The 14,346-nt window shown below is 46.2% G+C and overlaps 1 protein-coding gene across 1 annotated transcript in view; it reads right to left on the reverse strand.

Annotated features, from left to right (window-relative positions):
* Window positions 1-1,093: 1,093 nt before the first annotated feature.
* Window positions 1,094-14,346, reverse strand: part of LOC120935600 (DNA (cytosine-5)-methyltransferase 3A-like) — an 80,658-nt gene continuing 67,405 nt past the window's right edge. Inside the window, exons 19-20 of the mRNA XM_040347649.1 lie at window positions 13,342-13,460; window positions 1,094-1,400 (exon numbers count right to left, since the gene is read on the reverse strand). Of these exons, the coding sequence (XP_040203583.1) occupies window positions 1,259-1,400; window positions 13,342-13,460 (261 nt within the window). The 3' untranslated portion in view covers window positions 1,094-1,258. The remainder of the gene's footprint in view (window positions 1,401-13,341; window positions 13,461-14,346) is intronic.

A 14,346-nucleotide genomic window follows, 5' to 3' on the forward strand; every position in this document is an offset into this window, starting at 1 on the left:
AGCTGAATTACTACCATGCACAACTGCACCAGATTTTGCCCTCTTCGGTTTTAGTAAATCAATCTCAATGTCAGAGTTAGGAGGATTCCTCTATACACTTTTCTTATGTGGATGGAGGAATCTGTTCATTTCTATCATGCAGTCTACTGGCTGAAAAAAAAGATCCATCTGCTACTCACTGTTGCACCGTGTTATTAATTATCGATTTTATTGATCTCTCCCACCCCCCCTTTTATCTTAGATGGTACGCAATGTATAGATTAGTTAACAACAAATTATAATAATCTCTAAGCATGTTTTACATTTTCTTCCCTTTTCCCAGCTGTCATTTTTGGGACATTTGTATCCCCATTGCTAAATTATCCATATCCTTTAAGGTTATTGTATTGTTTATTTTATTGTATTTAATCATGTTTTATTGTTTTTGTAATTTCTTTGAGGTTTTTGGTGGATTATGTTTGGAGTCCACTGAGGTTGTCGTGCAGCCTGGCAGAACTTCCACCTTTCCTCCAGTGCTGGTGGGGCCCGCCCCTATCATTGGCTCCACGAGTCCTTCTCCTATAAGTACGAGCATCGCCATTGATGGCCTATCAGGTTTGACAAAGGAGATAATTGGCACTTCGAAACCCCTTACCTAGGCAATGGATCATCCCTGGGCTTGACATCACTTTTGGTTCCACAGTGGTTTCCGATGTCTTCCTAAACTATCCATGCTATTAGCTGCTACTGACAGACCTCTGTGTGTGGACGATCTTTCTATAGATGCTACTGTATTGACAAGCGCTCCTTTTGTGGATTTATGTGAGTGGACATATGGCTGCCTTATTAAAGTTTTTTTTTTAATAGTACACCTAGTGGCACCCCCTGTGTTCTTCTACTGTTTTTTTAGAGATTCATTCCTGTCTCTCCGTGGAGCTGCTCGCTTTGTGTGCTATGATTCAATTTCTTATGGATTGAATTCATCACTATGGACTATTATAGCCTGACTGTTATAGCCTTTTATTATACATGAGCTAATTAGGGAGTAACCTGCTACAGTATTTTACACCTGGGATGCGCCATATACTATGTGGTTTACAAATATACAAGTAAATACTTAAATATGTTTAATTTTACTGTTTGCTGAAAGGTCTACATTACAAAAAAACGTAAACAATCAAAACAAAAACATCAAAAAAAGATTTTAAAAAAAGTATTAAAAAAGTCTTAGTTATTTTCAACGCTTAAAACTCTTGTTTCATGAAGTCACATGTCATCTTCATCTACTGGCAAAATACTCCTTAAGGGGGGCAAAGAGATGACGTATGACAGGGACACTCCAGGCCCTTCCAAGAAGTTTCATCCGGGATGTACGCTTCATCATGCCAATGTCGGTATAATGTGGAGGAAAGCCAAACACCCTACAAAAGAGAGGGATGGTACAGCTAATTCTACTTAACATTTAGTCAGTGCAGTTCACAGAATTCTACTACAAATATGTCCTTAGCATGTGGCTATACTAGCTGTTAGGTAAAGTATATTTCACACTCCTGTCTCCCCAGGGCCCCCTCCTGAGATGCCCTGTCTATAAGAATACTTACCACTGATCGGTTAATTCTTGAGTACTGACACTGCAGCTTATCATTATGAAAGGCACTGCTTACCTGTTTCTGGAGCTGCTGCCCTGTGCATAACTAATGTAGCACTAACCCCCGAAGGAGCTGCTGAATATTTCGGGCAGCACATTACCTCTATATACTCGCTGTCCAGGGTAATAAACGAGAGTCTGAAGAATTCCAATGTCCACAAGATACGCTTCTTTTTCTAAGATTTTTTTGCAGAACGTAGTAGAAAAGAAGTTAGAGGGCTGGAAGGGTAAATAAGTAGCTAGGTTCAGGTGCATACTCTCAAATTAGGAAACACTCCTGCTTCCAGCAAACAGTTCTCATGGCCACTCTAGCCAGAGTGGGCACTGCCCACCCAGACAGGTCCCCCCACCGGCCTAGCAGCCGGAACGACACAGTCTCTGCCACAGACCTTCCTTTATGAGGAGACACTTGTGGTCCAGAATACTCTGACCCAGGATTCAGCACCCGGATCTCTCCAGCTTAACTTTAGTAGAGCTTAGATCTGACAGGCAATCATCATCAAGCCTAGCAGTGTGTGGTGCATCCTTCGATGAAGTCTACAGGCCTTCTCCCAAGATACCAGCCTCTTGCATGGTCCTCTACAGGATAGGTCCTCCCCTGGTTTACTTCATCAAATGGATTCCTCCCGAAGGACAGACAGCACAGGATCACCTCCATAGAGCAGGCTCCAGTCTGACTACTGGACCTACCAGCGAAGCCGCAACCCCGGACCAACGTGGTCCCGAAAGCCAGGACTCAGGACACGCAACCCCAGGCCAGGCGGGCCAGGAGGCGCATGAGATGACAAATGGCATCTGTCCCTTAAGTACCCCTCCCCAGCATGCACAGCGGGGAAACAGCTCCCACTGATTGGCTGCCGAGGGGAACACCCAATACACCCTGACTCTGCCACCCTTGGCCTGAGACTGCAATAACACCCCCAGGCGAACAATGGGGGTTACTCCCAGCACAGCCATGGCTGGAACAGAGGCTAAATTGCCCATAATTACACATATCTGAATCAAATAACAACTCAGACCCCCTCCAAATTTACAGCAGCGCCTGTTCAACAGGAGCAGGCCGCTACACTAATATACTGCAGGCGGCTAATCTGTACCTACAAGAGGATGGAATCACCATAGAAATCAATTGTACCAACTCAGATAGGTTGCTATAGGTTCCTGCATTTAAAAATAAGAACTGTTCTTTGAATATGGCCAAAAGGAAAGGGAAATATTACCAGTGACACTTATCACTGAAACAGAAGGTTGTGGGAATCTCATAGAGTCTAATGCCGCGTACACACCATCACTTTATGTGATGAAAAAAAACGACACTTTCTGTGAAGTAAAAAATGACGTTTTTGAAACTTCAATTTTCAAAGACGAAGTTGCCTACACACCATCGTTTTCTCACAATGATCTTGCAAAGTGAGGTTACGTTCCACCACGTTTTTCCATTGAAGCTTGCTTCATAAGTAGCTTCTGGGCATGCGTGGATGAAAAAACGTCTTAGAAAACGAAGTTTTTTGCTACACACGGTCAATTTCTGTGAAGTAAAAAGTGCACTTTTGAAAAACGACACATAAAATTGAAGCATGCTTCAATTTTTTTTGGTCGTTTTTTACAAGACATAAAACGACGTTTTCCCCCACACACGGTCAATTAAAGTGACGTTTTTAAAAACGTCATTTTTTTTCATCACATAAAGTGATGGTGTGTACGCGGCATAAGGTTTTGCTTGGGCTGTGTCTATAACTAGACCCAGATATTCCAAGCAATCTGTTGGTTCCAGTTCTGACTTCTGAAGGTTCAGAATCCAACCAAACCTGTTTAGGGCTATTTACATCACATTGATGGACAAAATTTTAGCTGACTGTTCTCTCAACAGAAGGTCAAGGTGTCCCACGATGGGAGTGTAGCAATGCTAGCAATAGATACCATTAAGGGAAGCATGAACACATGTAAATACGTATACTTTATTTCCACTGAGGCTAGAAAGTCTTCCTGATGGGGGTAGGCTATAACTTGGTAGATTTCTTGTAGACAGTTTGAACTTGAATGAAGACAGATGGGTCTTCAAAACCAGTCAAAACCAGTCAAAATGTTACAGTAACACCCCAACCAATTTTAAAATTGTAACAATTTATTGGTTCAAAAGGTCTGCAAGTGCAAAATGAAGATCTGCTAACCGATGCAAAGACACGGGTATGTTGGAAAACATGAAACGGAGTAAAGCAGAGAATGGAACTGCAGCTTTTAGTCTTGACATCACATCCCTTACCCAGACATCTGACACGCTTCCTGACCAGGTGTCCACAAAGGCCAACAGACATCCCCCACCACTTTGTAAAGTGGAAGCCTTCCTTCATGATGGCATTGCTTTGGAGACGCCTGAGAAAAAATGAAGGAACTCTTTTATCGGATTCAAAGGCAGAAAAAGATTTTCCAGACTAATGCCCCGTACACACCATCACTTTTATGTGATAAAAAAAAAATGAAATTTTTAAAAACGTCACTTTAAATGACCATGTGTGGGGGAAAACGTCGTTTTATGTCTTGTAAAAAACGACCAAAAAAAATTGAAGCATGCTTCAATTTTATGTGTCGTTTTTCAAAACGTCGTTTTTTACTTCACAGAAATAGACCGTCTGTAGCAAAAAACGTCGTTTAAAACAACGTTTTTACACCCGCGCATGCCCAGAAGCTAGTTATGAAGCGAGCTTCAATGGAAAAACGTGGTGAACCTCGCTTTGCTAGAACATTGTGAGAAAAACTATGGTGTGTAGGCAACTTCGTCTTTGAAAATTGAAGTTTCAAAAACGTCGTTTTTTACTTCACAGAAAATTTTGTTTTTTTTCATCACATAAAGTGATGGTGTGTATGCGGCATAAGAAGTAGGCTTCTTATGCTGGCAGGGCCGTCTTTAGCGCAGGGCAAATGGGGAACTTGCCCTGGGCCCAATCTTTGTAGGGGGCCCTGTGCTACCCGTGAATTGGGGCCCCGACGCCGACTTTGCAGTGTGCACAGAGGACACGGGAGGCTGTATTCCTGATCTAGTCAGCAGTGAGGGGGTGGAACCGGGAGCTCCACAGACGCGCTGACCCTGTCCCAGGTAGCCTGTATGCTCAGAACAGAGTGGCTGTAGTTAGAGCAGTGATCAGAGTGGGCACGTCAGTGGAGCTCCCGGCCCTGCCCCCTCTATACTGGCTGGGGAATACAGAGGTCCGGGGGCAGGGCTGGGAGCTCCACTGACGCGCCCACTCCGATCACTGGCTCCAACTACAGCCGCACTGTTCCGAGTGGAGTTCCCGGTCCCGCCCCCTCTCTGCTGGCCAGCGCGAAAATACAGCCTCCTGTGTCCTCTGCAAAACTGTCATCTGGGCCCCAATTCACGGTAATCTCATTTAGTTCACGGTAATCTCATGCAGTTCACGGTAATCTCATGCAGTACAGGGTAATCTCATGCAGTATGTCACAGTCTCTGGTAACTTCATGCAGTATGTCACAGTCTCTGGTAATCTCGTGCAGTATGTCACAGTCTCTGGTAATCTCGTGCCGTATGTCACAGTCTCTGATAATCTTGTGCAGTATGTCCGCAGTCTCTGGTAATCTAATGCAGTATGTCACAGTCTATGGTAATCTCATGCAGTATGTCAGAGTCTCTGGTAATCTCGTGCAGTATGTCACAGTCTCTGGTAATCTCATGCAGTATGTCACAGTATCTGGTAATCTCATGCAGTATGTCACAGTCTCTGGTAATCTTGTGCAGTATGTCCGCAGTCTCTGGTAATCTCGTGCAGTATGTCCGCAGTCTCTGGTAATCTCGTGCAATATGTCCGCAGTCTCTGGTAATCTTGTGCAGTATGTCACAGTCTCTGGTAATTTTGTGCAGTATGTCACAGGCTCTGGTAATCTCATGCAGACTCCAGTATGTCCGCAGTCTCTGGTAATCTCGTGCAGCATGTCTGCAGTCTCTGGTAATCTCGTGCAGCATGTCTGCAGTCTCTGGTAATCTCCTGCAGTATGTCTGCAGTCTCTAGTAATCTTGTGCAGTATGTCCGCAGTCTCTGGTAATTTTGTGCAGTATGTCCGCAGTCTCTGGTAATTTCGTGCAGACTCCAGTATGTCCGCAGTCTCTGGTAATCTCGTGCAGCATGTCTGCAGTCTCTGGTAATCTCGTGCAGCATGTCTGCAGTCTCTGGTAATCTCCTGCAGTATGTCTGCAGTCTCTAGTAATCTTGTGCAGTATGTCCGCAGTCTCTGGTAATCTTGTGCAGTATGTCCGCAGTCTCTGGTAATCTCATGCAGTATGTCCGCAGTCTCTGGTAATCGTGTGCAGTATGTCCGCAGTCTCTGGTAATCTTGTGCAGTATGTCTGCACTCTCTGACCCTCTCCTGTAGTATGTGTATTAAAGCGGTCCTCCACCCTAAAGTGGAGTCCCGCTGATCGGAACCCTCCCCCCCTCCGGTGTCACATTTGACACCTTTCAGGGGGGAGGGGGGTGCAGACACCTGTCTAAAGACAGGTATTGGCACCCACTTCCGGCCACACGATACGGGCGAAAGACGGGCATTCCGTCACATCCCGTCTGTCGCCCGTTGTGTGCTGGGAACACTCGGCTCCCAGCACACAGCGTGTGAGCCAATCGGCGGGCGCAGCGCGACTCGCGCATGCGCCGTAGGGAACCGGGCAGTGAAGCCGCAGCGCTTCACTTCCTGGTTCCCTCAGCGTGGATGGCGGGGGGAGCAGCAGAGTGACGAGCGATCGCTCGTGCTCTGCTGCGATCGGCGCTGGACTCCAGGACAGGTAAGTGTCCTAATATTAAAAGTCAGCAGCTGCAGTATTTGTAGCTGCTGACTTTTAATATTTTGTTCCCATGGCACATCCGCTTTAATGTGCCGCTTTACTTGCTCAATTATTTGGGATTGCTCCACTGCTCAGTGAGTGGTAATTAGGGTTGTCCAGATACCGATACCAGTATCGGTATCGGGACCGATACCGAGTATTTGCGGGAGTACTCGTACTCGCGCAAATACCCCCGATACCTAAATAGAATACTTTCCCCCCCCGTCGCTGCCGCCGCATCGAGGGACATGGCTAGAGGGACATTGCTGCATATGTGAGGGACATGGCTAGAGGGACATTGCTGCATATGTGAGGGACATGGCTGCATATGTGAGGGACATGGCTAGAGGGACATGGCTGCATATGTGAGGGACATGGCTAGAGGGACATGGCTGCATATGTGAGGGACATGGCTAGAGGGACATGGCTGCATATGTGAGGGACATGGCTAGAGGGACATGGCTGCATATGTGGGGGACATGGCTGCATATGTGGGGGACATGGCTGCATATGTGGGGGACATATTTAAAAAAAGTATCGGTATTCGGTATCGGCGACTACTTGAAAAAAAGTATCGGTACTTGTACTCGGTCCTAAAAAAGTGGTATCGGGACAACCCTAGTGGTAATGATGTGCATTAACTTATAGCAACCAATCAGTGAGCACTAATAATTTGCAGTAACCTCTAGCAACCAATCAGCAAGCATAAATTATGTGTTGTAACCTCTAGCAACCAGCCAGTGAGTGGTAAGGATAGGCTGTAACCTCTGGCAAACAATTGCAATCGCTACGTGATCTGCTGCAGTAAACTGATTTTGCATCTATCTGCTATTTTTTTGAATGTCTCAGAATGGAGGGGGTGCCCCAAGAAAATGTTTGCCCAGGACCCAATCAAAATTAAAGATGGCCCTGTATGCTGGGGTAAATGGGTACTCTTGCCACTAGTGATGTGCTCCATGAAATTATCCAGTTAAGCACCAAAAAAATGCTCAACATCAAAGGGCAAGCACAAGTGTTTTTTACATTGCTATTCCACAGACCAACATTTTAGCTAAAGAGGTCTCCGTATGTTCATAGACAGGCAACTCATTTGGGAGATAAGATGGAAAACCTCAGCTAGATCGTCAATACAGTAATGTTGGGCTGAAGGCAACAACTAAAGGGTCAATAGGGACTGAAGCTGGATCCTTCAACGTCAGTCTACTCCCTTAAGTTGCATAGCAGGGCCTGCTAGTGAAAACAGAACTTTGGAAAGGGTTACCAAGCATTAATCAGCAGGATCCTTTTGAACCTGCATTAGGTACAGTTCGTTTTGTTAAGTGGGGCAATGTCAGATTCACAGTGGTGTAGCGCCCACCCCAAATCCAGGGGGCGCTATTTAAAATTTAAGGGAAGTCTGGGTCGGTATTTGGGCCCAGACCTGTTTGATTAACACACATTTGCCTCTGTTCTGGCTGTGGTACTACTTGGTAGTTTCCCTTGTTGCCTGCAGGTGGTGTTGCCATCTCGGCCTTATGTTGGAACACGGGTGTACCATGATGTGTTGGGTGTCCTTTCTCGACATCGGTACAGTGGGAGTGGCGACCCCGCTGTGCATGCTGGGGAGGGGTACTTAAGGGGCAGACGCCATTTTATGGGGTCCTTCGCCTCGTGGCCCTCCTGGCGCAAGGTGCATATGTTCAGGTTTTTTTAACGCGCCCTGCAGGATAAATGTCATTTTTGCATGTGTGCGCTAGAATCTGTTTTGTACTGTCTTTGGTCTTATAGCAGCACCATCTTAGATGTATAGCATTTTTAGGGTGTGCCCCCCAAGTATGTTTTTGTATGTTGTATAGACCCCGACCAGGTTTCTTGGGCTGGAGCACCCCTCCCCCTCTTCATTACCTCTTATTAGTGGCCAACAGTGCATAGAAGGAATTCCTTCAGTACTCCCTTATAGAGGAGTTTATCTCCCATGGTTGAGACACAGGTTCTTTCATTCTATTAACAGGTTAGGGCCCACTAATTCGGGGTACTTTGTCGCAGTAAGTGGGCTTAGCACTATATGACCATGTAGCGCCCCCTTACTTTCAGTATGGGCACTACGCTAAAGTTAGTGGGGAATGGGAGAGTTATTTTGCTCCCATTCACAATTTGTTAAATTGCAGGGCTGCTGTCCTTTCAGAACTGTCTTGTAGGTCAGTCTGCGTTTCAGGGGTGCGTTTCCACCTCTGGGCGGCAGTTGGCGCTAGAGGGGTTCTGGCAGAGTCACTTTTGCCCAGCAGCCAATTAGAGGAGTTTTCCCTCGCTGGGCATGCTGGAGAAGGGTATATCTGGGGCAGACGCCATTGATTCCAGGTCCTTTTTTCGCGGGGTCCGAGTTCCAGGTGCGGCATCCACCTACCTGGCCGGAGTTGCGCACCATGCAGAGCTTCATCCTGATGATGAGAAGGGCCCCAGCGACTTGCTGGGTCCCAACCTTTGCTAAGAGGATCCTAAGCTGAGAGCTGTGCGGTGGGGAATCCGCTCAGGGAGAACCCAGAGAAAGGTTATCCAGGAGGCCTGAACAAACCATCGGGGATCTGGTCACCACGACACTGACAGGTATGTTGCAGCTGTCAACCAGTGACCTTAACTGAATTTACTGGGAGGATTCGCTCAATCCAATTATTGCACCTTAAATCGCTAGGCCTGTGGCAGAGGTCCAGAGTCAGGCCAGTGGCAGAGGTCTGTTCCTCCCAGCGATTTACAAGTGACACTTCGGCTGCCAGGCTTGTGGCAAAAGTCTGTCCGGGGGCACTCTGGCTAGAGTGGCGACGAACTGATCTTATTATTACTAAGAGCAGGACTGCTCTTTTCATATCCAAGGCCTGATACTAAAGTTGTTCTTATGCTTCATCAACCTTTCCTATCTTGTCTTATGTTGATGTTGGCCATGTTGGGCCTTGGAATAAAGCATTGAAGAAAACCCAATTGATGACTGGACCTCAACTCACTAGTATTACCCCTAGACACCCTGCAAGGTAACTCAATACGCCGACCCCACAAACAACCAGCGGCTCCTGCGGGGGTAGCGCTACAACCATATAGTGTGACCAAACCCCCGTATTTTTGAATATGTTCAAGTGTTTTAAACTAGCCCTGCAGGGTAAATGTCATTTTTGCATATGTGCACTATAATCTGTTTTGTAAGGCCCCTTATTAGGGCACTGCAGGCTGTTCTACAACTGTTAGTAGATCATGAGCTGGAGAGACTCAATGCAACACATCTGTTCCTCTTGTACTTGGGATCTGAATGGCTTCTCTTGCAGATAGGATAGGAGCAATGGTTGAAAAAAAAATCATATTGTAAAAAACTGTATGCTGAGTGAGTGCTCCAGTGAGCCTGGGGACAGGGCCCAATGGAAGTTTGCCAACAGAGCTGCCAGGAGAATCTATGGTACTGCTGGGGGAGAGATACCAATCATGTACTGTGCAGCAATCTGAGCCGAGTGCTGGAAAGCCCAGAGAGACTGTTCCTGTACTTCACAGAGTGGGACTTTGTTGCTGTGATCTGTTGTTGCTGCAAACTCCTGTCCAGGCGAGAGACTGTGGCTGATTCAGGTGAAAGAAATGGCAGCTGTGTTCCTGTGCGAGACTGTAGATGATCCAGTACCTTTTTAGAAAGAGGGCCGCCTGTTACAGCTGCTAAATACCAGATTGAGAGGGAAGACCTTTTCATTGGTTACTGAGGGACCACCAGAAACCCAAAATGAGAAGTTGATAAGTAGCCTCTTGGCCACCAGCTCTACCTAATCCTTGTTTGTTAGTTGCTCTCTTTGGGACATCCTTTGTTTGAAGTACAAATATTTCTCTAACTTACAGTGCTCCAACAGAACACTCAGGCCCCAGTGCCGTCAGGACTTCATCTAATGTAACTGTAGCGGCCTGCTCCTGTTGGACGGGCGCTGCTTTAAATTTAGAGTGGGTCTGAGTTGTTAATTGACTCAGGCAAATGTAACTATGGGCAATTTCGCCTCTGTTCCAGCCATGGCTGTGCTGGGAGAAACCACCATTGTTCGCCCGGGGGTGTTATTACCATCCCAGGCCAAGGGTAGCAGCAGCAGAGTCAGGGTGTATTGGGTGTCCCCAGGGGTCAAGTCCTGGGGAAAAAAGTGTGGGAACTCCCACCCAAGATCCACTCCCCCACCAAAAAAAATTAAATAATACGCTCATATGCATAATTTCTAAACCGCATGTTTTTTGTTTGTTTTTTCGATCCATTGTACCTTAGTAATGCTTTGTTACTGGCCGCTTCCTGTAGATGGATTCATCGGGTTGCGGGATTTAGAAATAACTTGCTTCTTTCTAAATCCCGCAATAATTCGCGGCAGACCTCCGCAATGTCTCCTGGGAACAATGACAAAAGCTCCCAGGAGACATTGCGGCATCAAGGAAGTGACGGAATACCCGCACACTACCTGATGAATCCATATACAGGAAGCGGCCAGTAACATAAAGGATTACTAAGGTTCGCCTGCCCCTGACAGTGACTCAAGCTGGGCATCGCCGCTTAGTGAAGAATTGGCTCGGGCAGCTCGGCTGCTCTCGGCTGCTCTAGTCCTGCAAAGGGAACTGCGTTCCTGCTGTGAAAAAAGTGCAGGAACTCCGTTCCCACGCGTTCCCGCAGGACTTAAGCCCTGGGTGTCCCCCTCGGCAGTGGGGGTGATTGTCCCGCTGTGCATGCTGGGGAGGGGTACTTAAGGGACAGACGTCATTGGACCGGGGGCGTCGGTCTGTCATCCCACCACCTAGTGGCCCGCCTGGCTGGGGGTGCATGCTACTGAATCCTGGCTCCGGGACCACGTTGGTCCGGGGTTGTGGTTTATCCAAGTAGGCCCAGTAGTCAGAGTGGGACCTGCACTTTCAAGGTGATCCTGTGCTGTCTGTCCTGGAGGGAGGAAGCCGCTTGATGAAGGAAGCCAGGGGAGGACCTATCCTGGAGAGGACCATGCAAGAGGCTGGTATCTTGGGAGAAGGCCTGGTAACTTCATCAAAGGATGCATTATACACTGAGAGGCTTGATGGTGATTGCCTGTCAGATCTGAGTTCTACAGAAGCTAGTCTGGAGAGTACCGGGTGCTGAATTCTTTGTTAGGGGATTCTGGACCGAAAGTGTCTCCTCATAAAGAAAGGTCTGTGGCAGAGACTGTACTTTATTCCATGGGCCATTCCGGCTGCTAGGCCAGTGAGAGGGACATATCCGGGTAAGCAATACCCACTCTGGCTAGAGTGGCGACGAGAACTGTTTGCTGGAAGCAGGAGTGTTTCCTAATTGAGAGTATGCACCTTAACCTATCTACCTATTTACCCTTCCACCCCTTCAACCACTTCTTCTTTTCTTACCAAGTTCAGCAAATAAATCTTAGAAAAAGAGGTGTAAAGTGTGCACATTGAACTTTTTCAACTCTCTTCTACTACCCTGGACGGTGAGGAAATAGAGGTAACATGCCGCCCAAAATACTCAGCAGCTCCTGTGGGGGTAGTGCTACATAACCATGGCCAGTGGTGTAGATATGGCCTTTGTATGTTAGTTAGGTCTTATTGTTATCATTTCACCTGCACATCTCAAAGTCTATTTCAGCCTGGGTTTAGTGTAAAGTTGTTTTCTTATCTGCTTAACCAATTTTCTTTTGCAGCACTTTAGATCCTCAATAAAGCCCATTTAAGTAGTTTCCAGGAGTGTCCATGTCACTCAGGTACAGGTTCAGGGTGGGTTATCTCTGGAGCAGATCAGGAGGACCCAAAAAATCCAGTGGCTCCCCTAGGAGTAGCACTACATAGCTACATAAAGCACTACATAAAGGAGGCATTCAACATTACCAACATCGCAGTAACTCCTGCTGCTCAGTTGAAATTGTGTCTTTAGTTAAAGCGGTTGTAAACCGCATAACTTTTTTTTTTTTTAAACCTGCAAGGCAAAATGCTGATTATGAAATACTTACCTCGGAACGAGGTGAGGAACACTTACCTGGTTCACGCCGAGCGAGATGTCATCTTGCTCCGGCGTGTCTTCCGGGTATCGCCGCTCCAGCGCTGTGATTGGCTGGAGCGGCGATGACGTCACTCCCGCGTATGCGCGCGGGAGATTTAAATTCGGCAAGGTCCGGCGGCTGCCGGTCCTTTAGCCGAGGATCCCCCTTGCACATGCGCCGCTGCAATCAACGGCGCATTGCGGGGGGAATATCTCCTAAACCGTACAGGTTTAGGAGATATTCTTGATACCTACAGGTGAGCCTTATTATAGGCTTACCTGTAGGTAAAAGTGAAAAAAGTGGGTTTACAACCGCTTTAAAGTTCTCAGAGACTGAGTCACACCAGAGGTTGCACCACAGTTCTGAGCACGGAAAGCGCTATGCAGCTAACACAGTACCAGAAGGTTTGGAAAGTACCACTGGCAGAGTCCAGTGATCAAAGGACACATTTCAGGCAGGCCCTGTATTCTTTGGTCCAGCAGGGTCTGGGTAGAGCCTCCAAGCCCAGCTCAGCAGCATGTAGATGATATCTTGACTGAAGAAAATACATCTCGACAAAAAATAAAATAAAGAAAATGAAATGGCTAGTAAAGAAAAGGAATATACTTTTCTCAATAGAGAAAAGATAACCATCCTCTTAAGAAACTAACAAAAAAACTAAAGCATAATAGAAGTGGGAGTGGCTATACCTCGCTGCTCAATGGCTTTTTTTGTTTGCTAGTGTCCAAATCCTACTGTAAGTGACAGAATAACTCTGTTGTCTCATTAACTGATTCCTGTGCCCCCTTAAAACCAAAAAATATATATTTTTAAAAGGAGACAGCATTTGCAGCCCACAAATCCCTGGCACCATATTTTCACTTTAAGCACATTATCTGAGCCTACGGCCTCACCTTTCCACCTCTGAACACCACAGGACATCTTCCATCTGGCTCATGGAGACCGGATACTTGTGCTCCTTCCCCTGCCTCATAGAGTACGGGTTTGTTGTTATGGTATGAATCTTCTGCATCTGGTGAAAAGCATGCCTTTAATCAGTAATTAATTAGTGACCAGTGAAGATGTTTTGCAAAAATGTATCCTTGATCCATTATAAAGAACAGTTTTCTTCCCTAAAGCAGATTTAGTTTTGGATAGAGTGGAGAGGAATTACAACACCTGTCAGTTTCTTTTATTGTTGTCTGTGCCTCCGATACGGAGATTCACCCTCTATTTGTCCTGTTTACCATTCATTGAAAGTAAAAGTAAAAGAAAATCCCCAAATTTTGGGTTATCCCCAAAAAATGTAAGAGTGGAAATCTTTCAATGGGGACACTAGTTCTGGTGACCTGGGAGACCCCAAGGGATTCCCTTCATTTCCAGGAGATTCCTTTTACTTCCTGTTTGGCTAGAGGACAGGAAGTGAAGAGAAATCTTTCCCATGGTACAGCGATAGCAAAAAATAAACAACCAGGGGCAATAACCCTCCCTTGCTCTGTCCAAAAAAAAAAAAAGTTTTGCCTATAGTTCTACTTTGAATAGATTACAGATATTAGTGCATCACAAAAAATGTTTGTTACTTCCTGTCAACATGTACTTGCTGCAGCGTTATCTAAACATTGGACTAGACTGGTCTCCTGATGGTAACAATGATGAGAGAGGCAACACAGTAGCACAACTGGAATACAGTTGTCACACTATAGCAGGAAGTGCCTGAACAAGGACATTCAAAAAAGGGTTATTTATCAGGGATTATTTTAATGAAAGCTGAGTTTGAAATGAAAACAACTTTTAAAAAGACATTATCATGGTACTGCTTATAGGAGATTTATTGGATTTGGATCTTGTTTAAAGCGGAAATTCCACCCAAAAGTGGAACTTACGCTTTATGGCCTCCTCCCAGGCTTCTGCTTGTGAAA

This window comes from Rana temporaria, chromosome 4, assembly GCF_905171775.1.
Source record: "Rana temporaria chromosome 4, aRanTem1.1, whole genome shotgun sequence".
Classification (NCBI taxonomy): Eukaryota; Metazoa; Chordata; class Amphibia; order Anura; family Ranidae; genus Rana; species Rana temporaria.